At 46.5% G+C, this 23,592-nt stretch overlaps 1 protein-coding gene and 2 pseudogenes across 1 annotated transcript; all 3 read right to left on the bottom strand.

Moving 5' to 3' along the window:
* Window positions 1–6,637: 6,637 nt before the first annotated feature.
* On the bottom strand, window positions 6,638–7,868 carry LOC139588644 (DNA/RNA-binding protein KIN17 pseudogene; annotated as a pseudogene).
* A 5,786-nt stretch (window positions 7,869–13,654) lies between these two features.
* Window positions 13,655–15,086, bottom strand: LOC139588643 (peptidyl-prolyl cis-trans isomerase-like 4 pseudogene; annotated as a pseudogene).
* A 7,036-nt stretch (window positions 15,087–22,122) lies between these two features.
* LOC139588642 (E3 ubiquitin-protein ligase RNF113A-like) lies at window positions 22,123–23,094 on the bottom strand. Its single transcript, XM_071424261.1, has one exon. The coding sequence runs from the start codon at window positions 23,092–23,094 to the stop codon at window positions 22,123–22,125; it is 972 nt and encodes a 323-aa protein (XP_071280362.1).
* Window positions 23,095–23,592: the final 498 nt, after the last annotated feature.

Genomic DNA, 23,592 nt, shown 5'->3' with positions numbered 1-23,592 from the left:
GAAATGTTTTCAGCCAGGAGAACCCTATAAGAGCCCCAAAGACCGCGGCGCCGGGTACCCCTTCCACCGAGCAGCACAGCACAGCACGCTGCGCCCCGGCTCCACGGCACCGGGACTGAGCCTGCACCGCCCGACATCCCAGCTCCCGCCCGGCGCTCCCAGCTCCCGCAGAGCCGTAAGATCATCCCCACTTCTCCCCTCCTAGCTCTGCCCATGGAGGTTTGCTCGGCACTGCAGCTCCTGGGGGGACCATAGCTCCAGGCATTCCTCCCGGCCCGCTGGAGGCTTGATTCCCTGGGAACAGCGCTCCGGAACGGGATAGGGCACAGGGATCCCTTGGGAACAGCTCCGGAGCGGGATAGGGAGGGATCCCATGGAATCGCCGCTGCGGAGCGGGCACAGGGAAGGATCCCTCTGGAAAGAGCGCTCCGGATTGGGATAGGGCACAGGGATCACCTGGAATCACCGCTCCGGGGCGGGTACGGGGAGGGATCCCCTGGAATCGCCGCTCTGGAGCGGACATAGGACACAGCGATCCCCTGGGAACAGCGCTCCGGAGTGGGATAGGGAGGGATCCCCTGGAATCGCCGCTCTGGAGCGGACATGGGGAAGGATCCGTCTGGAAACAGCGTTCCGGAGTGGATACGGGGAGGGATCAACTGAAAACAGCGCTCCGGAGCGGGATAGGGAGAGATCCCCTGGAAAAAGCGCTCCTGAGCGGGACAGGGAGGGATACCCTGGAAAGAGCGGTCAGGGGTGGGCGCAGGGAGGGATCACCTGGAATTGCCGCTCCGGAGCGGGCACAGGGCACAGGGATCTCCTGGAAACAGCGTTCCGAAGCGGGACAGGGAGGGGCCCCTCTGGAAAGAGCGCTCCGGAGCGGGATAGGGCACAGGGATCCCCTGGAAAGAGTGCTCCGGAGCGGGCACCGGGAGGGATCTCTCTGGAAAGAGCACTCCGTAGCGGGACAGGGAGGGATCCGCTAGAAACAGCGCTCCGGAGCGGGACAGGGAGGGATCCCCTAGAAACAGCGCTCCGGAACGGGATAGGGATACAGGGAGGGATCCCCTTCAATCGCCGCTCCGGAGCGAGCACAGGGAGGGATCCCCTCTGGAATCACCGCTCCGGAACAGGCACAGAGTACAGGGATCCCCCTGCAATCGACGCTCCGAGGCGGGCAGGGGGCCCCGGGCGGGCTGGGACTTTGGTGCGGTAGATGTCCCCGGGCTGTCCCCGGCTGTCCCCGTGGTTGGGGACAGTGACACCGCAGCCCCATAGAGCCCGGCTCAGGGCGGCCCTGGCGGCCGGGCCCGAGCGGCGCTGACCCGAGCACGGGCCGGCTTCATCCTCCCCGGCCGGCAGCCGCTCCCCGTGGCTTGGGAAGCTCCCGGCCCGGCGGTGCCCCCTCCATGGGGGCTGTCCGGGGGGAGCGGTGCGGGACGCGCCCATCGCCCCGGGCCGCTCGCAGAGCGCTGCTGCGGGGAGAAGGGGGGATGCGCCGGCGGGAAGGACACGGCGGTCATTCGGGAAAGGAATGGAAAAGGAGGGTGGGTTTGGGTGTGGGGAGGTGCCTCTTTAGCCTCCCAGCCTCTCCCGGCTGCGCCACAGTGGGAAGGGGATGAGCGGCCCCGTCCCGGGATGGCTGCTGCTGGAATATCGGCAGTGAGCTGTGCCTCTCCTGCAGCTCATCTCTCGAGGGTATCCAGACCCTGAGGGATGGAAATACGTGGCCATTGCACCAAGAATGAAGGGATGAATATTAACCTGCGGGGGGCGGGGCGGGGGGAGCAGAAAAATTGGATTAAGAAGTTTCTTGCAGCCTGAAGGCTGCCCAGTTTATCGTGGGTGATGATCATCACTGGTGAGAAATGCCTGATTTACTGCTTAATATTATTTAACTAGGCCTAGGGAAAATAGTCCTTCAGGGTGTCAGGAAAAATCAGGAAAATCCACAAAATCCAGAGATTTATGTCCAAAAAAGAGACAGAGGATCCCTGCAACTTTATTTGAATAAAGGGAGAGAGCCCACTGGGGCAAGGTTTTGGAGGGCACACCCTCCTTTAATCCTAAAGTCCCGGCAGCATGTTGCCCTCTTCCTTTCCCCATTGGCTGAGGTGTAAGGAAGGTACAGCCCACCCGAACCACCTACCACATATCCCGCCTTCAACCTGTCATTTCACCCCGAAGTTCGGAAATTCAAGCTTTTGCACACCCTTATCTGCTTCAGGAGCCAAGCTCTGCAACAAACCTGCTGCACTAGAGACACTCAGACCCATTTCAAAGCCATTAATACCCATAGCTTCACCCGTGGAATTGTTTGTAAAGACATTAGCTCTCCTCTCAAGGGCATCACCCTCTCAAACCCGGGTGCTGGCTGTGGGAGACATGAGGGTGCTGTGTTGGAAAATCCCAGCTCTACAGAGACTGAGAGGCATTTTAAAAGACTTTATTCCATTATCAGTCTCGTAGAAGGGTGAGACATAACACATCACCATTCTATCAGAAGCCACCCTATTTCCTTGGGGCGAGTGATCATGAAATAATAGAGTTCTCAATATTTGGTGAATATTTGGCACCAGTAAGACTCTTACATTGAACTTCTGGATGGCAGACTTTGGCCTGTTTAGGAGACTTATTCAGAGTGTCCCTTGGGAAAGAGCCCTTGAAAACAAAGGAGTTCAGGAAAGGTGGGCATGCCTCAAAACTGAGATCTTGGGGGCACAGGAACAGACTGTCCCTGTGTGCAGAAAGATCAGTCAACGGGGTAAATGTCCAGCCTGGCTGGGCAAGGAGGTTTTGGAGGAACTTAGGAATAAAAAGAGGATGTATCAGTGTTGGAAGGAGGGTCAGGTCTCTAAGGAAGTATTCAAGAAGACTGCTGGAACATGCAGAAAAAAAATTAGGGAGGCCAAAGCTCATTTTGAACTTAGAATGGCAACTTCTGTAAAGGATAATAAAAAATGTTTTTACTAATACATCAATGCTAGAATGAAGGGTAAGACCAGCCTTTGTTCTTTATTGGACAAGGGAGGGAACTTAGTATCTGCAGATGAGGAGAAGGCAGAAGTGCTTAATGCCTACTTTGCATCAGTTTTTAGTGGGAAGATGACTTGCCCTCAGGACACCTGCCCACCTGGAATGGTTGATGGTGTCAGGGAGCAGAATGGTCCCTCCATTATCCAAGAGGAGGCAGTCAAAGAACTACTGAAATGCTTGGATGTTCATAAATCTATGGGACCAGATGGGATCCACCCCAGGGTAATAAGACAGCTAGCAAATGAGCTTGCAAAGCCACTCTCCATCATTTACCAACAGTCCTGGCTCACTGCTGAGGTTCCGGATGACTGGAAGCTGCCCAATGTGACACCCATTCACAAAAAGGGTGCAAAGGAGGATCCTGGTAATTATAGACCAGTCAGGCTGACCTCAGTACCTGGCAAGATAATGGAACAGTTTATATTAAGTGCCATCACACAGAATTTACAGGATGGCCAGGGTATCAGACCCAGTCAGCATGGGTTTAGGAGGGGTAGGTCATGTTTGACCAACCTGGTCACCTTTTATGACCAGGTAACCCGCCTAGTCGATGCAGGGAAGGCAGTAGATGTTGTTTATTTGGATTTCAGCAAGGCCTTTGACACTGTCTCCCACAGCACACTCCTAGACAAGCTGGCAGCCCGTGGCTTGGACAGGAGCACTCTTTGCTGGGTTAGGAACTGGCTGGATGGCCGGGCCCAGAGAGTGGTGGTGAATGGTGCCGCATCCAGCTGGCGGCCAGTCACCAGTGGTGTCCCTCAGGGGTCTGTGCTGGGGCCAGTTCTGTTTAATACTTTTATTGATGACATGGATGAGGGTTTAGAGTCTTTCATTAGCAAATTTGCAGATGACACTAAGCTGGGAGCGTGTGTCGATCTGTTAGAGGGACGGAGGGCTTTGCAGAGGGACTTGGAATGGTTGGATGGATGGGCAGAATCTAATGGGATGAAGTTCAATAAGTCCAAGTGCCGAGTCCTGCACTTCGGCCACAATAACCCCCTGCAGCGTTATAGGCTGGGGACGGTGTGGCTGGACAGTGCTCAGGAGGAAAGGGACCTGGGGGTGCTGGTGACAGTCAGCTGAACATGAGCCAGCAGTGTGCCCAGGTGGCCAAGAAGGCCAATGGCATCCTGGCAAGTACCAGGATTAGTGTGGCCAGCAGCAGCAGGGAGGTCATTCTTCCCCTGTACTCAGCACTGGTGAGGTCACACCTTGAATATTGCGTCCAGTTCTGGGCCCCTCAGTTTAGGAGGGACGCTAAGATACTTGAGCGTGTCCAAAGGAGAGCAACGAGGCTGGTGAGGGGCTTGGAACACAAGCCGTATGAAGAACGACTGAGGGAGCTGGGGTTGTTCAGCCTGGAGAAAAGGAGACTCAGAGGTGACCTTATCACTCTTTTCAACTTCCTGAAGGGTGACTGTGGTGAGCAGGGGGTATAGTAGAGGAAATGTATTGTACTTAAATATCTGTATATAGGCTTTGCCCCGGGAGGTCCCGGTTGTCCTTGATGGGCTGCAGCTGTGATGTGCTTAATTGGGCTGCAGCTGTGACTAATGAAGATAACTGGGATAAAAGGGGGTGGGTTAGCCAGTTAGGGAGAGCCTTGAAGGGGCTCTGAACTGAGAAAGAATGACATGCAGAAGGAGTCTGTGCTGTGAAGATCTGCAGCCACAAGAACACACTGAGGAGGTATGGGACTTTAGAAATCTGATAACAACAGTATGGGACTCTAGAAACAGAGCAACAACAAGGGGGTTGGTCTCTTTCTCCACACAACAACAGACAGAACAAGAGGACACAGTCTCGAGCTGCACCAAGGGAGATACAGGCTAGAATGAAGGAGGAAGTTTTTCACAGAAAGAGTGGTCAAGTACTGGAATAATCTACCCAGGGAGGTGGTGGAGTCACCATCCCTCAGTGTGTTTAAAAAAAGACTGGATGTGGCACTTGGTGCCATGATCTAGCTGAGGTGTTAGAACATGGGTTGGACTTGATGATCTTAAAGGTCTCTTCCAACCTAGAAATTCTGTGAATACCTTAGAAATGTTTTTCAGCCTATTAGCTTTTGCTAACACTTCTAACCCAAAACATCTATTTTTTTATCCCATGTGGTCTTGCTGCAATGCATCTTTATAAGTTCTGGTTCTCCAAAATATCTGGTTTTTTTGCAAGGCTGTCTTTTGAAACTTGTTTCTAGCTCAATCTCTCTCTCAACAATGTCATCTCTATTCTATGGCACAGCCCTGCTAGGCCTGTGAGAAACGGGATGAGCTGTGGCATGCAAGAGAGTAAAATTTGGGAGTGAACCTGCAGCAGGACAGGGGCTGGCAGCTGAAGTAAAACTTTCTAAAGGTTAAAAAAAAAAAATCTGGCACCTTGCCAGGCTGTGCCCAGGCTGCAGATGAGCAGCACCTGGTGTTGGGGACGTGTACAACCCTCCCTGTGATGGCTAATGCAGGAATGTGCATGTGTCCTGAGCTGTGTGTGACTGCTGCTTCCTTCTAACAGGTGTCCTTTTTCATGTCTGTTTCATCAGTGCACATTTTATCATGTGCAATTAATTCCTATTAGTTGTGAGAAATAACGCTCACTCTTTAAAATTTGTAGAAGTTTAATAATGGATAAAAAGGACAATATCTAGTGCTGGGGTGCTTGGGTGCTGCCAAAAGCACACTGTTAGCTTAAAAAAATTTTCTTATATACTTTTAATTACATTGGTTAAATTCATATGAATGATGTTATAGGTATTCAAACATTCCTGTGGTTTTACATATTCTGGGAATTCTGTTGCTTTGTTTTACCTTTGACTTGTCTGCAGGTCATCCTGTGGATCAAATCAATGTATTCTATTTCTTCTCGAGGTTCCATTCTGTTGTTCTGACAGTTCCTGAAAACTGGAGAGTCAGTAGTAAATCCTTCTCTTGGTGTCCTCATTATTGTCACTGTCATCTCATCATTCAGATAAGATAATCCACAAATAAATGGAATCAACGTAGCTATTTCACAACTTTGAGTTAGTGAAAATAAAAATATTTAACAGTACACAGTTTCCATTTTAATATTATGCAAAGGTCTAAGCTATAATATATTTATCACAGTACTATTTATAAACTACCCATGGCCAGAACATTGGCTGCAAAGCTGACAGAAAAAAACTGTCAAAAACTGCTTTTTATACTATGTTAAAGCAGTTAAAATGGGTTACAAATAGTACTATCTTAAAATAATTTTGATCAATAAAAACTTGCAAAAACAAATACATAAATGTGAAAGCCAATACTTATATTGACATTTATAACATTGTTTGCAAGGTTCGCCCTACTATTTTTTAGATGGTGAAGGCACACCAAGGAAAAGCAAGAAAGAAAAATCCAGAGTCAATCAATCCAAACCAAAATAAACTGAAAACTATTTACATGGAGGTAGGGGGTGTAGGAGGGGGGTGTGACAAAGGATAAAGGGGTAAGGATAAAAAGGAGTATGAACTAAAGGTTCAACAGCACTTTACAACATTTAAACTGAACAGCATTTAGCTTAACTTAAAACTTAAATGTAACAATTTAGCAAAGGACTCATTTAGGATTGACTATTCTACAGAGCATTGTGTCTGCCTGAAAGATGTCAGGAAGAAGGCTTTGAGAATTCAAATCTTCTCTGATGCATGATTTAGCACCTCAGGCAAGTTTGGAAACATCTTCATACTGAATATCTTCAACTCTGCGACCTTTTAAAGGTCCTGAGTCGATGGTTATTGTCACTGAAAACCTCTTCTCATTGATGGACTCCAAAATGCCTTCATTTCCCCTGTACCCACCGTTTAACACCAGTACTTTCTTGCCTGGTGCTGGTATTACAGTTTCTAGATGTGTCTGATCGAGCTTCAGTTTGTCCCCAGAGTCAATCACCTTCACGATTGCTGTGTATTTGTCAATCACTTCCTTAACAACTGCCTTCTTCCTGTGGTACTTGCCTTCGAGCTTTTTTGTCACAATTCTTACAATGATGTCAGTCTGTAGCCAGTAGTCTGTTCGAGATGTTCTTTTCTTCTCCTCTTCAAGCTCCATGATCTCATCCAGTGCAGATTTCTTCTTTTTCTTTTTGGGTTGACCAGAGCAATAAGCTGCTCCTGCTCTTTTAACTGCACCCTCCACCATCTTCAGTGCAAGGACACTTGTTTGAGAAGATGCTGCAACTGAAGTACTTGATCCTTTGTTTAATTTAAATGTAACTTTTTCTTTGTTTTCTCTGTTCAATTCAGTATAGACTGGCATTTCCAGTTCTTTCCCCTCCAAACCTCTTCTAACTTGTTGTTCAATTAATTTAGCAGTTTTTTCTTCATCGTCAAGGTCCTGCTTCTTCTTCCTCTCTTGTTCCTGCTGCCTGTGAATGGTCTCTGGGTCCCTGTCGATGTACTGGATGTACCAGCCTTTAGGGGTCTCATCAACCCTGCAAAGCCCTTCTCTCCCCAGCCACTTGGTGAAGTCAGTCAGGGTCTCCCACTGTGTGGCATTCATGTGGATGTGCTCCCGATGGCTGATGTACTCGTTGTACACAACATTGTTGTGCACTCTCCTTGCTCCAAACTGCCTCCTGAGCAACTCCAGGAAATCCCTTTGGAATTCCTCGGAGAAGTAATCCATGAACTGCTGGGGGTTCTCAGCAGCCAGCAGCAGCTGTCTCTGGTGGGACTGGGACATGCAGTGACACTTGAAGCCATTCTCGTCACGGCACTGCTTCTGGCACATCTGGCAGTACCAGCGCAGCTTCTGCAGCCCCTTGGATTTGATACGGTTGGAGATGGCCTTGGGGCTGAGGAAATCTGACTTCCCCATGACACCAACCCTGTCCTGATCCTGCTCCCAACCCTGTGACTGTGCAGATCCTGCCCCTCTGGAAACGGCAGCGGCCAATTACTTAATAGTAATTTACCTACAGCCCTATCTTACTTGAAAAATTCAAGTGCTTAAGAATTTTGGAACCACAACTCTGGAAAAAACAAAAACCCTCTGTGCTGGTTCAAAAGCAAACCAGTGGGAGATCCCAAGTCACAACTACAATTTAAAGTAAAATGAAGTAGTACAAAACCACTGCCAGAGTCAGAATAGACCTGACCTCCTGTGGGTAGGGTGCTGGCAGCAGTCCCATTAAATGGTGGCTGTAGCCCTCCTGCAGTGACAGATGTGGTTCTGGAGGAACAGGGATCCTGTAGAAGGGTGGAGTTTTACTCTGGAGATCCCGTGGTGCTGTAGATGGGCCTTCCTCTGGGAATGCAGTGGAGAAGAAAGCTGCTCCTCTGAGAGTCCAGTGGAAAAGGCTGCTGTGGTGTTTCAAACTTGACATTATATCCAGTTTGGAATGCCTGGCTCCTCCCCCTGGGTGGAGCATCTCACAATGGGATGATGGAATTTTATCAGCCATGCAGGGACACTTAATGGCCCATTAACAGAAGATAACCCTCTGGAGGGAGGATGGGTCCTGGAAGAGATAAGGAAAACTGCCCCACCTACTTTTAACAGATGGTAATAGTATACATGCTTTTGGTTACATCTTGCATTGCAACCCAAGGCACCCTCCAACATTTTTAAAGTTAGAGAGTCAAGGCATTATTTTATTATCTGGCCAGGATGTTGTTCTGGCCAGCATGTACCACAGAAAGCATCTCATCCACACACATAGCCCAGTTGTCCACAGAGAATGAATTATTCCACCACACACTGCTTTTACAAGATTTTTCAGATGTTTATACAGTCAAAACTCATAGAAATGAATTCAGACGGCATTCATTAGTCCCAGGTTGCAAAGTTCTTATATTTGGTGGCCTATTGGATCTGGATTTCTTTCTTTCTGATGTTAATTAGATTTTCATTCCTTGATTTTCTTATCAGGCTTTTCAGGAGGTATCTCCAACTGTGCCAGAGGCAGAGTCTGGGGTAGATGTTCCTAAATGGCTGCTGATGTTCTGTTGAGGGCCTTTATTTCTTTGGGGCTATTCCCAGTCTGTTGATATGCTGAGTTCATCAGGCCTCACACAGATAAACAGTGCCCTGGAAAGAAGCTTCAGTTCCCTTCCCCCAGGGCAAAGGTGAATAACCCTGGTTGAAGTTACATAAAAATTTTTTAAACTTATATATTTTCCAGCAGGAGAACCTATCATTGCCTCACCTGGGGACTGGTTTACAAACCAGGCTAGCCAAATTGGGATTCTGTTATGGCCAAATTTACCTGTGCAACTTCAGAGCAGCTGTAGCTGTGGAAAGCATTTCTCCCACATTTACTATAGCATAGGCACACTTGCATGCACACAGACATAAAGAGTCTGTACAAGGTAACTGCAAAAAATTCCCCTCAAAGGCAGTGAAATATTCACTTCAGATGCCTGTGACTGTGTTCACAGGGGTTCTTGGATGAGGGAAGAGACAAGAATGTTGACTCTATGATCAGAAGGCTTGATTTATTATTTTATTATATATATATATTACATTATAACTATACGAAAAAGAAGGATAGGGTTTTCTCAGATGGTAGCTAAGCTAAGAATAGAATAAGGATAACAAAGGCAGCTCTCTTGGACTCTGTCCGAGATAGCTTGATCCTTGATTGGCCATTAATTATACACATCCAAGATGGGCAAATCACAGGTGGGCCTGTTGCATTCCACAGCAGCAGATAACCAGTTTACATTCTGTCTCTGAGGCCTCTCAGCTTCTCAGAAGGAAAAATCCTAAAGAAAGGATTTTTAGTGAAAGGATGTCTGTGACAAATGCCTTATCTTTTTATCTCCTCGAGCCTTGAGGAGTGAGAGTCGCAGCCACGGATTCATCAGGGATTCTCTGAGAGCAGTAAACTTGAGAGTTCACTCACTGAGAGGCCCCACTCAGAGGGAGGTTGCTGGTCACAGCCTCTGCAGTCCAGAAGGGCTCACAAGGTCCCATTTTGGACCACTGCTTATAGGGTAACAAGACAGTGGGCATATATGTGTGTATATGTCGCAGTTGAGACAGCCACAACACACAGTGTCACCATACAATATCAGAAAGCTTCAACCCATACAGAGTAACATCATTCCACTTCAGAAGGCTTCAACCCACACACAGTAACATCATATCACTTCAGAAGGCTTCAAGCATCTGCCCTTCTTGTTCTTTAGCCCAACCTTTTATACCCCTCATATTTGTGCATTGCACCTGTGTGGCCTCTGTTCCCTTCTGTGGTTGGTCAGTGCACCTGGGCACAACTTTACATTGTACATGTATTTTATTTATGCCCAGATACACTTTATATTTACAAATTTTTTAAGAGAATCATGGAATGATTAGGGTTGGAATGGACCTTAAAGATCATCTAGTTCCAGCCCGCTGTTGTAGAACTTCTGCTTAAGGTCATTTACCCTTGTCCTGTCAGTACATGCCCTGGCAAAAAATCCCTCTCCAGGCTTCTTGTTGGTTTCTTTAATGCACTGGAAGGCAGCTGCAAGGTCTCCCCAGAGCACCCCCAACTCTCTCAGCCTGTCTGTGGAGCTGCTGTGTATGGGGACAGGGCAGCACCTCACCAGAGCAAGGTCTGACCCATCCCCTACACACATTCCAAGCTCCCAAGATGTCTCTGAAGAGATCACCTTTCCCAGTCTCTGATACAGGTAACTCCAGCCTGAAATCTCTCTCAATGTCATTGAGTGGGGCTTATTCTCCCACCAGTTTACTTAGAAACCAGCATATCTTTTGGCACTCAGTGTGAGGCGAGAGAGAGAAGTTGGAATTGCAATTTTTTTCTAAAGCATTTGTGTATTGGGGTACACAAATACACATGATGCCTGATGTATTCACATGGATGTTGTACTTTACCCTGTATCTATTTCCACACTTGGGGAACTATTTGTTCATCATGATGGCCTTTTTAAGGCCACAGAGAGGAATCAAAATTTCTTTGTTAATATGCTATGTTTATTGCATGCTAACATCAGAGGCAATGAATTTAATTTGGAATATATATTCAATGTTGTTTGCCTGTGCTAACCAGATGTCACCTCTGCCAGGCCTGGCATGAGCACCTTTCTGTCACAATTTCTCTCTTCTGTGCTTATCTCAAGTTCCTACTGTGGTTCATCTTATGGCAAGTTCCTTCCACTGTGATCTTGACAGTGTTTAGGACAGGCAACTGTGCTCTTTAAGTCCTCACTTAATCTCTGGAGGTCCCTTCCAACCTCAGCCATTCTGTGACTCCAAAGGGAATATCCCTTTGGTCTGTTAGGGTCAGCTGTCCTGGATGTGTTTCCTACCAACCTCTTGCCCATCCCCTGTTCATTCTGGCCTTTGGGGGGGAAAATAATTCACATTGAACGTGCTCCCCTTGGCTTGGAACCAAGCCACCACACTCTCTCTGCTATGCTTATTCGAGCAGAAATGACCCCTTGTCCTCCTTCCCCCTGCCAATGATGTAAGGTGGGAGAGAATAACCTCTGGGTCCTGGCCACATGGCTATCATGCTACTGCAAAAATTACCAATCCTGGCTGGAAGAAGGACAGATTGACCATCTACAGCCTCGCTGGGTAATCTGTTCCAGGGTTTCACCACCCTCAGTCTAAAAAAATTTCTTCCTTGTATCTAAATCTGCATGTCCACACCACAGAGGCCCAACAGGCCTCAGAGTAGGCGTCCACAGAAACAGGAACATATTTAAGGGACCAAATTCTGAAACATGAGTAATGTCAGATTGCCACAGCTGAAGAGCTTGTAGCCCTCTGGGGTTTGACCCATCCTGGGTTATGGTGGCATGTTGCTGAGAATCAGAGCACGAGGCAATGGTATCATGTGCTGCTGCAGATGTAAGATGGAATTGAGGTCGTAGGGCATGAGCCCATTGATGGAAAAACTGATGTGACTGAATTGCCTGGTGTAATGTATCTGGTACCAAGGCAGCCCACACTGGGACTGTTATCTGCACAGTCATTTCCTTCTACAATGAACCCAGGCAAGCTGGTATGACTATAAAAATGAAGAATATAAAATGGTGCAGTTTGTTGGCATAAAGTATGCGATAATGTTCTCAGCAAATAAAACAATTCCTTTTTATTTACCTCTTTCAGAACAGCACAATCTAAACTACAAGCTCAATTGCTTACATATTGAGAATCAGATACAACATTTCAATTTTCATAAGGCCATCAGCCTGGACATCAATCTTTCCAGTCTCTGACAACCACTTGTTTTTCACCCTAGGAATAGATGGTTGTGTTAACAAACACTCATTCTCAAATGTTTTCACATGGGAACTTGCAAGCTACTTAGCTCCTCTTAGAAGTGACAGGCCAGCTAATTTAGCAAAGCAAGGCCTGATTTTATGAGGTCTCTCTTTTATAATTTCTCTATCTCTCTTTTGTTCTGGTTTTCAAGCAGCTTGTATCTTATTAAGGCTGTTACTGGCTATCTATTAGATATGGGATAAGATACAAAAAAGACCAGTTAAAATCCATAAAATTTAATAAATCAAATCATGTCACTGATACAGGATCTCGCAGCATGGGAAGACAAAAGATAATGTCCAATGTCTCTTGGAGAAATAGAAATAATTGACCATTGTTCTAAAGTCCAAATAGCTGAGACTCAGGAATCATGTTGTTTAGGTAGGATCAAGTTCATTAGCTGGAGATGTTGACCTTGACATCACTCAATGTCTTTTTTGGGAGCTTGTGTTCTTGCTCTAACCATGAAGGCTTAGCTGCCTTAGCAGCCTGACAGGGCTGGGCCTTGCTCAACCACCAGGCCCTGGGAGCAACTCCTGCCATAAGCTGCAAGTCATCTTGCCCAGGGGCTGTCAAATCCCATTGGCAAACCAAAACCACTACACACCCTTCCCTCTGAATTGTTATAATTTTGAAAATAAGGGGCTTTTAGGCAAAGATATGAGAAAAGGAATAACAGTTCTTCTGTTATTCCAGTGTGTGTATTGACCAAGGAATGGACTCAGACCCACAGTGATACTGAGATGTTTATTGAGAGAAACAAGACATTTTTATACACTTCTTCAAGACACAGTATTTCCTTATATGGTGTTTTACTCTAAGGGACCTATCACACGTTGCCACGTCAGCTACATGCTTTCTTAATGCCCCTATACAGGGTGATCACACATTGTTCAGGTGTCTGGCAACTTCCAGCAGGACCCTCTCCACAGGGGAGAGGATCCTCCCCATTTCACAGGGAGGACCTGGAGAACCTTTCCCAGGAAAGGTTTCCAAGTTTACCTCAAAAGGGGATCCAGCATTTATAAGATGAAATCAGCAAGTCAAAGTGACTTGATTACATTTTTAGTACAATCCTCTGGGTCTGATGGCATAATTCTCAACCAGCCAGGGCCAGGGCTTAGCCCAGGCCTAAGCCTTGACTGGGAGGCTTTCCCTAAATACGTACAAGCAAACCTTTATTAATATCAGTGAGGAACATGACTTCACAAGAGGTAATCTTCCCCATGAACAGGGGACAGATCAAAACACACAGTAACTGGTAACAACAGGTCTCCTTCCTATGAATGGAGACAGTGATTTAACAGACAGAACCTTAGGAAACAACTTAAAATTACAAGAGAATGTTTCTGCCTACAGACTGAGGCTTGGCTGCTGAAGCTCTGGTTTGTTGTTTGTTTGTTTTTGTTTTTTGGGTTTTTTAAAGAAAAAAGGTAAATTTATTATTTTAGTTCCCCTTTGCTTTTTCCTTCATCTGTACGTGTTTTTTTGTCTACTGTAAGTGTAATCTCTCTCCTTATAACGGCTGCGACTCCAATGCCTGTCTCTCTTCTCAACTTTGGTCCTCTCCCTACAGCATTCTTCATGCTTTTGGTCAGACTCCTTAGATTTTTTGGTCCTCTTGTCATCTTCTTCAAAGTGGTGGTGCTTCTTCTTCTGTTTTTTAGCCAAGTGTGACTGACTTGTGTGAGACTCCTCTATAACCTCATCCAGCACGAGGTCATACTTGGCATCTCGCTTTGGTTTTACTTTTTCTTTCAGAGCAAATTTCGAAGGTTTGTCACATTCCTTCTCATAGTCCTTGAAATCTTCCTTGGTATATCGCCCACCTTTTCCTTTCCATTTAACCTTTGCAACAGACTGGCTAAAATCCACATGTATCCGTCTGTCATCAATCAGCACATTGTCCATTTTGAAGTAGGCTTTCTCACAGTCTTCCTCCTTTTCAAACTCAATGAAAGCATAACAGAGAGATTCACCAGTCTTCCAGTCTCGGATCACTTCACAACTTTTAATGGGACCAAATCGTGAAAATATTATCTCCAGGTCTTCACCTCTGGTCACAGGATTCAGTTTACAAACAAACAGCACATTTTCTGGTGGCTTGATGTCTGCATCTGGTAAGTCTCCCACCATTTCCAGAAGAATAGCATGAGTTTTTGCTTCTTTTTCTGCCTGAACTTCTTCTATTTCATCTGCAGGCCGTCCTTTCATGTCATCAATTTCTTCATCTGCTCCTATTCTGCCACTGTTGAGCTGTTCCTTTGTAGGTTCTGGTGAGTGATCAGGAACACACAAGCCAGGTGGATCATCAAAGGGATCTTCTAAAATTACTGTATGATTTATCCTGATATCCTGATATGGGATAAAATCCTTATCTACAAAGGTTTCATTAATTGTCTTCAATACATCCATGCCTTCTGTCACTTCTCCAAATACTGTATGTACACCATCAAGGTAATCCAGGTTTTCCCCTGTGGTAATGAGGAACTGTGATCCATGCTGATCACTTCCATTGCTCACCATTGACACTGTTCCCTTCTTCTTGTGCCTGATTCTGGGCACCTTTTCTGCCTCAAAAAATCTGGCTTGATCACCATACAGTTGACAAAATATGGATTCCCCTCCACGGCCAGTTCCCGTGGGGTCACCAGTTTGTATAATAAAATCCCGTTGGACATTATAAATAAGACAATAGTTGTAGTACTTGATCTTGCAGAGCTTCAGGAAATTCAGACATGCTCGAGGCCGCTCCTCTGTGTACAGGTCGATGACCAGGTCACCCACTGTGGTCTCCAGCAGCACTGCCATGCTCTCAGGAAGAGATTTGAGAATAGGAATAACAGGTCTTTACTAGGAAGATTAAAATAAAATGCAGCAGTACAAAAAGCACTGACAGAGTCAGAATACAAGCTGACACCCTGTGGGTCAGGGTGGTGGCACAGTCCCATTCAATGGTGGCTCAGCTCTCCTGCAGTGGTTCTGGTGGAGCAGGGATCCTGGAGAAGGGGGAAGTTTTCCTCAGGAGGTCCAGTGGTGCTGTAGATGGGCCCAGTCTTCCTCTGGGAATCCAGTGGAAAAGGCTGCCTGTGCTGTTCCACAGCTCACATTATATCCAGATTGAAATGCTGGGCTCCTCCCCCTGGGTGGAGCATCTCACAATGGGATGATGGAATTTTATCAGCTGTGCTGATAAGGGACACTTAATGGCCCATTAACAGAAGATAACCCCCTGGAGGGAGTTATCAGGGATGAGTCCTGGAAGAGATAAAGAACCCTGCCCCACCTGGTTTTAACAGATGGTAACAGGATACATGCATTTGGTTACATCTTGCATTGCAACCTAAGACAATTTTTCAACAAATGTTCTTTTATGTAACAGGCGTTCCTCTTCCAATTTTTATATAATGCTGAGACTAAACACACACAACCTATTCCTATTCACATGCAGACACATATGCTCATAAGAAACAAAATCACAGTATAATCTGCAGAACTCAATAATGCAATTCCTTTTTTTTCCCTCTCTTTTACTTAAACAGCACAGAGGGGACTAAATCCCACGAGGCAAGAGCTGCAGAACTGGCTTCAGGACTCAGACCTGCCAATTCTGGCAGGTCCATACAAACCACACAAAAAGGGGGGACTTCAACCCCACAAAACCATAGCTGCAAAATTCACAATTCACCCAGGCAATTATAAGATTTGGTATAGCCCTTATAACAAATTAAATTTAGAAGGAACCCTAATCCCCAAACCAAACCCCTTGATTTAGCTTTTGCAACTAAAACCAAATGGTTTTGTGCACCAAATACTTTAGAATTCACCATACAATTGCATTTTATGTGGATGTGACAGCCTGGTCAGAGAGTGAGAAAACTAGATAAGTTTTCCTGCTGGTGATGCCCGTCTTTTTTTGTCAGGAGCAGGGGGACAGCCTGGCACTGCCCCAAAAGCCACTTGGCCCTGCCAAGCCTCACCTTCATCTCCCCTGCATGCCAGGGACTGACTCTCTCACGAGTGGCAGGAGCTGCAGTTCCTGACTCAAGATCTGCCACCAACATCGCGGTGAGGACGGAGCCATCCCCACCATCAGCAGTTGTCACAACCACACTGGCTGCTCCATCAGCTCCCTTGTCATCAGCCACGGAGTCTGCAGAGATGTCCCAGCCACGCCCATCATCAGCACCTGCCGTCAGGTCTTTGGTCCAGCCAACGTCACACTCCCTGCCAGCTTCCCCCTCCTGTTCCTCTAAAGCTGTCTCAAATTCAGTACACACTGTCAGGCATAATGGGATTGACTGGGAGGTGGCCCGAGATTTGCTACATGATGTTGAAGAATATGGCCTTGGCTCTGCGCAAGTTTTGCAGACTCTCAGAGTGCTAAACTCAGGCCTGCTTTTTCCATCTGATATTAGACATATAGCTAAGGTACTGTTCGAGCCTGTGCTATTTGATATTTTTTTGAAGTACTGGAGGGAGGCTGCTGAAAGGGCTGCAGCAGGCAACAAGCTTTTGCCTCAGAGAGATCCTAGGTTTCAGGTGGGGGTGGACGTTCTCCTCGGAGAACAGGCCTCTTACAGTTCTAATTTTGAGGCTACCTGGGACTCTGCCGTTCTTGAGCAGAGTCAAAGGGCAGGATTTCGTGCATTGTTAAGAACTATTGAATTGGCCTCCCCTGGGCCAGCATTTGCGGCAATAACTCAGGGAGAAGATGAACGTTTTCTGCCATTTGTCAGGAAGCTTGCTGATGCCCTTGAGAAGCAGATTGAGGATGATGCCTTAAGGCAGAAGTTATGCAAGCAGTTAGCCCAGTGCAATGCGAACAGTCAGTGCAAGAGGATCATAGCTGCTCTTCCAGGCGACCCATCACTAGTAGACATGGTCAATGCATGTGCCTGGGTAGGTTCTGAAGGCCACACAGTGCCTGCTCTGATGGCTCCCTTACAGCCAGACCAGATACCCTTAGAGGGTGGACAACAGAAGAGCAAAAATAAGGGCAAGGGAAGGCAAGGAACATGCAATCCAACATGGCTGGGTGCCTCCCTCTTGTGCACTAGATGCCTAAGGCCAGGTCATTTTGCTGAGCAATGCAAGGCTAAATTTCATGCCAATGGCCAGCCTTTGGCAGACCCGGGAACGGGACAATGAGCACAGGGGAATTGTGCCCTGACACAAGTGATTCCTCAGGGCATGGTGCTGGCTCAGGCCTGCCCAGTCAGCTCAGAGGCATCACCCAGGCTCCGCTGGTGTGGATGCACTTACCACCAACATAGTTATTTTAGAATCCTGTAGTGAATACAATTTTTCTTTGGATGTTCAGACCTTTGGGACAAGGACTGGGCGCACTGCTAGTGGGAAGATCTAGTGTCACCCACTAAGGAATCTTTGTGCACCCAGGAGTCATTGACTCTGGCTTTTCAGGTCAAATTTGTGCTACAGCTTTCATGCATACCCCCCGATCACTATTCCAGCAGGGACTCGGATTGCTCAACTTGTGCCTTTTCAGTCATGCATCCCCAGGACTGTCCAGCAGACTTATGGGAATGATGGCTTTGAATCCACAGGACTTCTGCTCTGCAGATGTTTCTCCTCAGCTACCACAGATGACATGTACTGTTATTCTACTGGGTGCCAGCCCACCTCAGATCAAGCTCCAAGGTTTGCTCAATACAGGGACTGATGTGACAGCGGTCTCCCTCTCTGGATGGCCTCCTTCATGGCCTTTGGCTCCCATAGGTTTGGCATCAAAGGGCTGGGGGATGTGGCACATACCTTGGTGAGCCAACGGTCTGTGCTGATCAGCAACACAAAGGGGCAGACAGCTGCAGTTCAGCCCTATGTCACTCCAGCTCCAATCAATCTTTGGGAGTGGGATGTACTGGCAGCCAGAAGTGGGATGGATTTTTAATTGGGGCCCCTGCACTGAAGGGCAGAAGATATCCTATGCTGCTTTTATGGTGTCTGGTGGACAAACCCATTTGTGTTCACCAGTGGCCCCAGACAAAAGAAAAAATTAGTCACCCTTCGTGAGCTGGTTCAGAAGCAACTGCAACAAGGATACACTGAGCCTTCTACGACTCCCTGGAATACTCCTGTCTTTGTGATAAAGAAAAAAATCTGGGAAATGGAGGCTGTTACAGGAACTCTGAAAAATTAATGCAGTGATAGAAAGCAGGGGGGCACTGCAGCCTGGTATGCCCTCACCCACCATGCTCCCTGCTGGATGGGAAGTCTTGATCATTGATTTGAAGAATTTTTTTTTCACAATTCCTTTGCATCCTGATGACAAACCAAAGTTTGCCTTCACAGTGCCTTCAGTCAACAATGCTGAACCTGTGCAGAGATATCAATGTGTTTTGCAGAAATAGCAAAAAACTCCACAACTTTGTGAAAGTTGTAAAGCCAGTATGTTTATTATTACAGTGCCGGACGCATGCGGAGATTACTCTCCTTAAAAGACATGCATACCTCTGGGAACTTAGGTCTCTTTTTATCCCCCTCTCAAATACATATGCATACAGCTTCACAATAGGTTCATACATCTTCATTTTTACAAATTTCCCATGACATTTGCCACTAGTTCTTCTTTATCAGAAAGAATTCCTAGGTCAGGCTGACCTGCTTTCACAGCAGTCTCTCGATCTCCCCCCCTTATCTCTGTCCTTCATTGAATCCCTGAGCCTAGGCCTTGAAGTCAGGCTACAGACTACAGGCTTCAAACTACAGACTTAACTCAAAGATGTACATTTCACCTAAATCAAAATGGACTTCTACTCTGGAGAATTTCTACTCTGTCTCAAATGGAAGGCTTTGCCACAGGTTTTGCTGTCACAATAGCCTGACTATCTGTCAGTGGTATGTGGCTCAGGCCTTGTCTGGAGTCCACAAGCAGTTTCCTCATGCATTTGTTATCATTACATGGACAGCATCCTGGTGGCAGCACCCCCAGGATGAGTTGCTGAGGGTACAGCCTCAGCTGTTCACTGCTCTGCATTCTTATGGGCTGCAGGTGGCCCCAGAGAAGGTTCAGCAGCACCCTCCTTTGAAATATCTGGCAGTCAAAATTCTTGACCAAACTATTCAGCATCAGGAGGTGCAATTCTCAGATTCTATTAAGAGCTTGAATGATGCCCAGAAATTGATGGGTGTCATCAGCTGGTTGTGTCCTTACTTGGGACTAACTGACAAAGAAGTGTCCCTGTTGTATGACACTTGGGGCCGTGGGTATGCATGTGTTTCCACAGGTACTGGAGTATGATGGGTACCTGTGAGGTGTGTCCACCCTGATTTGTGACACCAAAGACAGAATGTGGCCAACAGGCAACCTCCGAGTGATGATCAAGATGTCAACCATCAATCAGATGGCCCCTCCACAAGTGGGGAGTGAACATTCCATCCTTTCTTTCTGAAAAGGACTGTTGACAGACTAAGACTGTCAGCTCTTTCAACAAATTAATGATAAGTTGTTAATATATTAGACTTAGTATTGATATTGTATTAGAATAAGTAACTGATTTTAGGATTAATAGTGTATTTCTTAAGAGGGAAGTAAGAGGGAATCACAAGATCCAATCTCTCTGACCATTTTAAATTGGCGTCCAATTGAGGTTCTGATTGATAACTAGCAACTGCAACAGGAACCTCTGCAGCTCTGTTTGTTCTCCTTTCTGCAAAGAACCCCACAGACGATTTAAACAAAAAGGGGGACCTGTGGATGTCACAGGCTGGTCAGAGAGCAAGAAAACTAGATAAGTTTTCCCAGAATTGGCTTGTGAGACTTTAGAGTGTTGAAGATAAATGATGATAGCTTATCATAAACAACCTGCAGGTGTTTTTTTCTGACTCTGTTTTCTTGTTTTTCTCAAAGATTGTTTATTAGAAAGGTGTCTTATAAATTAGCCAATCAGGTGGAATGTAGTGATTAATTGACCAGACAGGTCTATCTGTATCGGAACAATGTATAAAACAGGATCTGAAGTAAAGACACACCCTTCATGCAAACCAACCCTCTGGTGAGTCTGTGTCATTTCTTACTCAATGACAACAACTTTATGCTTTTAACCTGGCACCGAGACTCAAAACCACTTTTGATATTCACTTATGTAACTCCAGACATATATTTAATAGAGGGTAGTAAATTATACCATCACTAATATATTTTTTCATTATCCAATTTTACCATTGATGCCAAAAGATTTTTGCTTTTTACATGTTTTTCATATATGTGTAGCTCTGTAGACTATTACTGTATAGTTATATAGTTCCTTCAGCTAATTCTAGTATTTTGTTAGATAAACACATTCCTGGAATCCTATTCTAATCTTGCTTCTTCTGTGAACAAAAGCCATTCCACTTTCCTTTCCCATGTATTTAGATGTAAACAATGTGGAGCTAGAAGCAAAGGGGAGGTTTCAGTAGGGGGCCAAACCAAGAGGGGGAATTTCTTCAGTAACTGTACTTCTAACTGGGGATTCTTGTCAATTATGCCAATTTGTTAAACTTACAAATAATATCAATAAATTCTCAATAATTATTTTATAGGGGTTTCAAAATTTCTGTGCTTACACATCTGATTGGTCAAGGTCTTAACACCACCCAGCTCACTGGCCTCACTGCAGACTTAGCAGTCTGTATTGAGGCTTGAATGAGATTGGTTGGGGTCCCTGCTTGAGTTAAATCCATCCTATGATTGTCTTATCCTGGACAGTCATTTACTTCTACTTTGTAACAGCTAGGCTGGTCAAGTTAAGGTCTGTTATGGCCAATCTATCTGTACAGCCCACAGGCCAGCTGTGGCTGTGACAGTTCCCCCTTTCTCTGTTTAAAAAGGGCAAAGTGTTCTTTGCCATCCTCTGCAGGGCCCTTTGCAGACAGTATTATGGTGGGGTCATTCATCAGAGACATACAAACGACACAACTCTCAAAGGTCCTTGTGACAAACAGCCTCAAGTTTATTCTCACAGCTCCTTTTATAGGAGCTGCAAATTTCCCAAGCTTACACATGTGATTCATTGAGGTCTTAGCACCATCCAGCTCTCTGGCTAATCACACATCAGCATTTAGGGCTGAATGACTTTGGCTGAGGGTCCCTGTGTAGATTTGAATCCAGCCTTATCCTTGTTCACCCAGGGACTTCTTTTCTTCTAGGATGGCTGGGTTTCAGACCAGCTGCAATGTGACAAGATGACAAAGCCAGCATGATGTCACTGATGATAAGCTCAGTTCAAATAAGGCTTTCCACCCAAGTGGACAAGCCCAGCCTGCCTAGGCAGGGATGTATCCCATGTGTCATCCAGGAGCTGTCAAACAAGATCACCAGCAATACAATCTTCCAGGATAGCATGCTACAGCTCACTACTTGGGAATTACAAATTAAAACTTAACACTACAAACAAGAAACAATTCAACTTTAGAACTGTCAGAAAAAACAACAGAATAAACAGTTTGTCTTAGTTTCAGTTTGTGACCCATGTCCTTAAATAGATAAAATCTTTAAGTCCCTCATATCCCAAATATATCTACAAATTACAACTCAACACTACAAACAAGAAACTATTCAACTCAAAACCATCTCAATTAAAAACACACTTCCTTCTCCTATTGGTGTTTCTCAAATGTTTGAGTCTTGGGGTCCAAGTAGGGTGATGGGTAGATTGTCCTGCCATTGTTGACAACATTCTGCATCTGACAAACTGTCAGCATGCTAGGTCAGGTTGAATGCAATGGAAAAACATGAGGACACCCAAAACTTACATGGGGGGTATACACCCATCCAGCACTCTGTTTTTTGGGGTTTTTTTCCTCCTACAAAAACGTTATTCAATTATGTACAGAACATGTTCTGCTACTGTGGATCCTCTTCATGATCTGACTGTTGCTCCTCTTCTTCCTCCCCTTTGTGTTTTTCCAATTTTGCCATGAGCTCTCTTGCAGGGTTGAAGATGCCGCTGGTTTGCTTCCCACAGATGTAGCAGCGCTGGGATTTGTGGTAGTGCTGCAGGGCACAGCTCTCACAGAAATAGTGCCCACACTTGGTGACCACGGGGTTCTTGAAGGAACCTCTGCAGATGAAGCATTTGAAGGGCACTTCCTCTTCACCACTGCTCACCTCGTAGTTCTCATCGTCGCTGGTGCCGTAGCGGCGCTCGTCCAGCTCCTGTTCCATCTGCCAGCCGTGCTTGTAGTCCGAGCGGTCGTGCAGGAACTTGCAGCTGTCCCCAAAGCCACAGAACCCGGTCTCTTTGTAGTCCTTGCAGATGTCAGGCTGGTAGTCCCAGCGCACTGTGGCCCGCAGGTGCTCTGGAGCACGGATGGGGCCTTTCCTGACCATTCCTGAGGAGGCATTTCCCATCGATGTGTCCTTGGGCTTCACATACTTCACATAGTTGTTAATGCCACGGTAAATTTTATCGTCTTCCTTTCCTCTCAGCTCTTCCTGGATTTTTTGGCTGCGCTCAAAGATGGCCTGGGCATCCTTCTCCTTCTCCGTGTCCAGTTCATACCCTGCTGTGGCCCCCATGTCTTCTGGGCCAGCAGGTTTTGCTGACCTGGTCGATTTGTAGGTGACCCCAATCTGCTGGGCAGGATCCTCATCCTCGCTGCTGCTCTGTGCATACTCTGGCCTCTCCCTCATGCAGCGCCTGGTCCTCTGGATCATGGGGTTGGGGATGTCCCTGGGCAGCTTCTTCCTCACCACGGTGCTGCCCTCCTCCCCACTGCTGTCCTGCTCACTGCTGGGACGTTTTCGCCGGCTGCCGCCCGCGGCTCGGACCCGCTTCTTGAACACAAAGCTGCACACACTGCTCTCCTCTGCCATCAGGTGCTGCTGGTTAGAAAACAAAGGCAGAAAAGGATTGAACTGAGTCAGGATACAACACGACACCCTGTGGGTCAGGGTGGTGGCAGCAGTCCAATTAAATGGTGGCTGCAGTCCTCCTGCAGTGACAGCTGTGGTTCTGTGGGAGCAGAGATCCTTGGAGAAGGATCTGGTCTTCCTCTGAAGGTCCAGTGGTGCTTATGTAGCTCTTGTCCTCTGGGAGTCCAGTAGGTAAAGCTGCCTGTGGTGCGCCACAGCTCAGATTATATCCAGATTGAAATGCTGGGCTCCTCCCCCTGGGCGGAGCATCTCACAATGGGATGATGGAATTTTATCAGCTGTGCTGATAAGGGACACTTAATGGCCCATTAACAGAAGATAACGCCCTGGAGGGAGTTATCAGGGATGAGTCCTGGAAGAGATAAAGAACACTGCCCCACCTACTTTTAACAGCTTGTGAAGATGGTGATATAATACATACTTTTGATTACATCTTAT

This window comes from Agelaius tricolor, unplaced genomic scaffold (assembly GCF_023055355.1).
Source record: "Agelaius tricolor isolate 1412-34295 unplaced genomic scaffold, bAgeTri1.0.p SCAF_3, whole genome shotgun sequence".
Classification (NCBI taxonomy): Eukaryota; Metazoa; Chordata; class Aves; order Passeriformes; family Icteridae; genus Agelaius; species Agelaius tricolor.
Note: the sequence above shows the minus strand (reverse complement) of the source record. Positions and strands in the feature narration are given on the sequence as shown.

Excerpts from the sequence above, each read along its gene's own strand:
- LOC139588642 (XM_071424261.1), bottom strand. The coding sequence starts at position 23,094 with ATGGCAGAGGAGAGCAGTGTGTGCAGCTTTGTGTTCAAGAAGCGGGTC.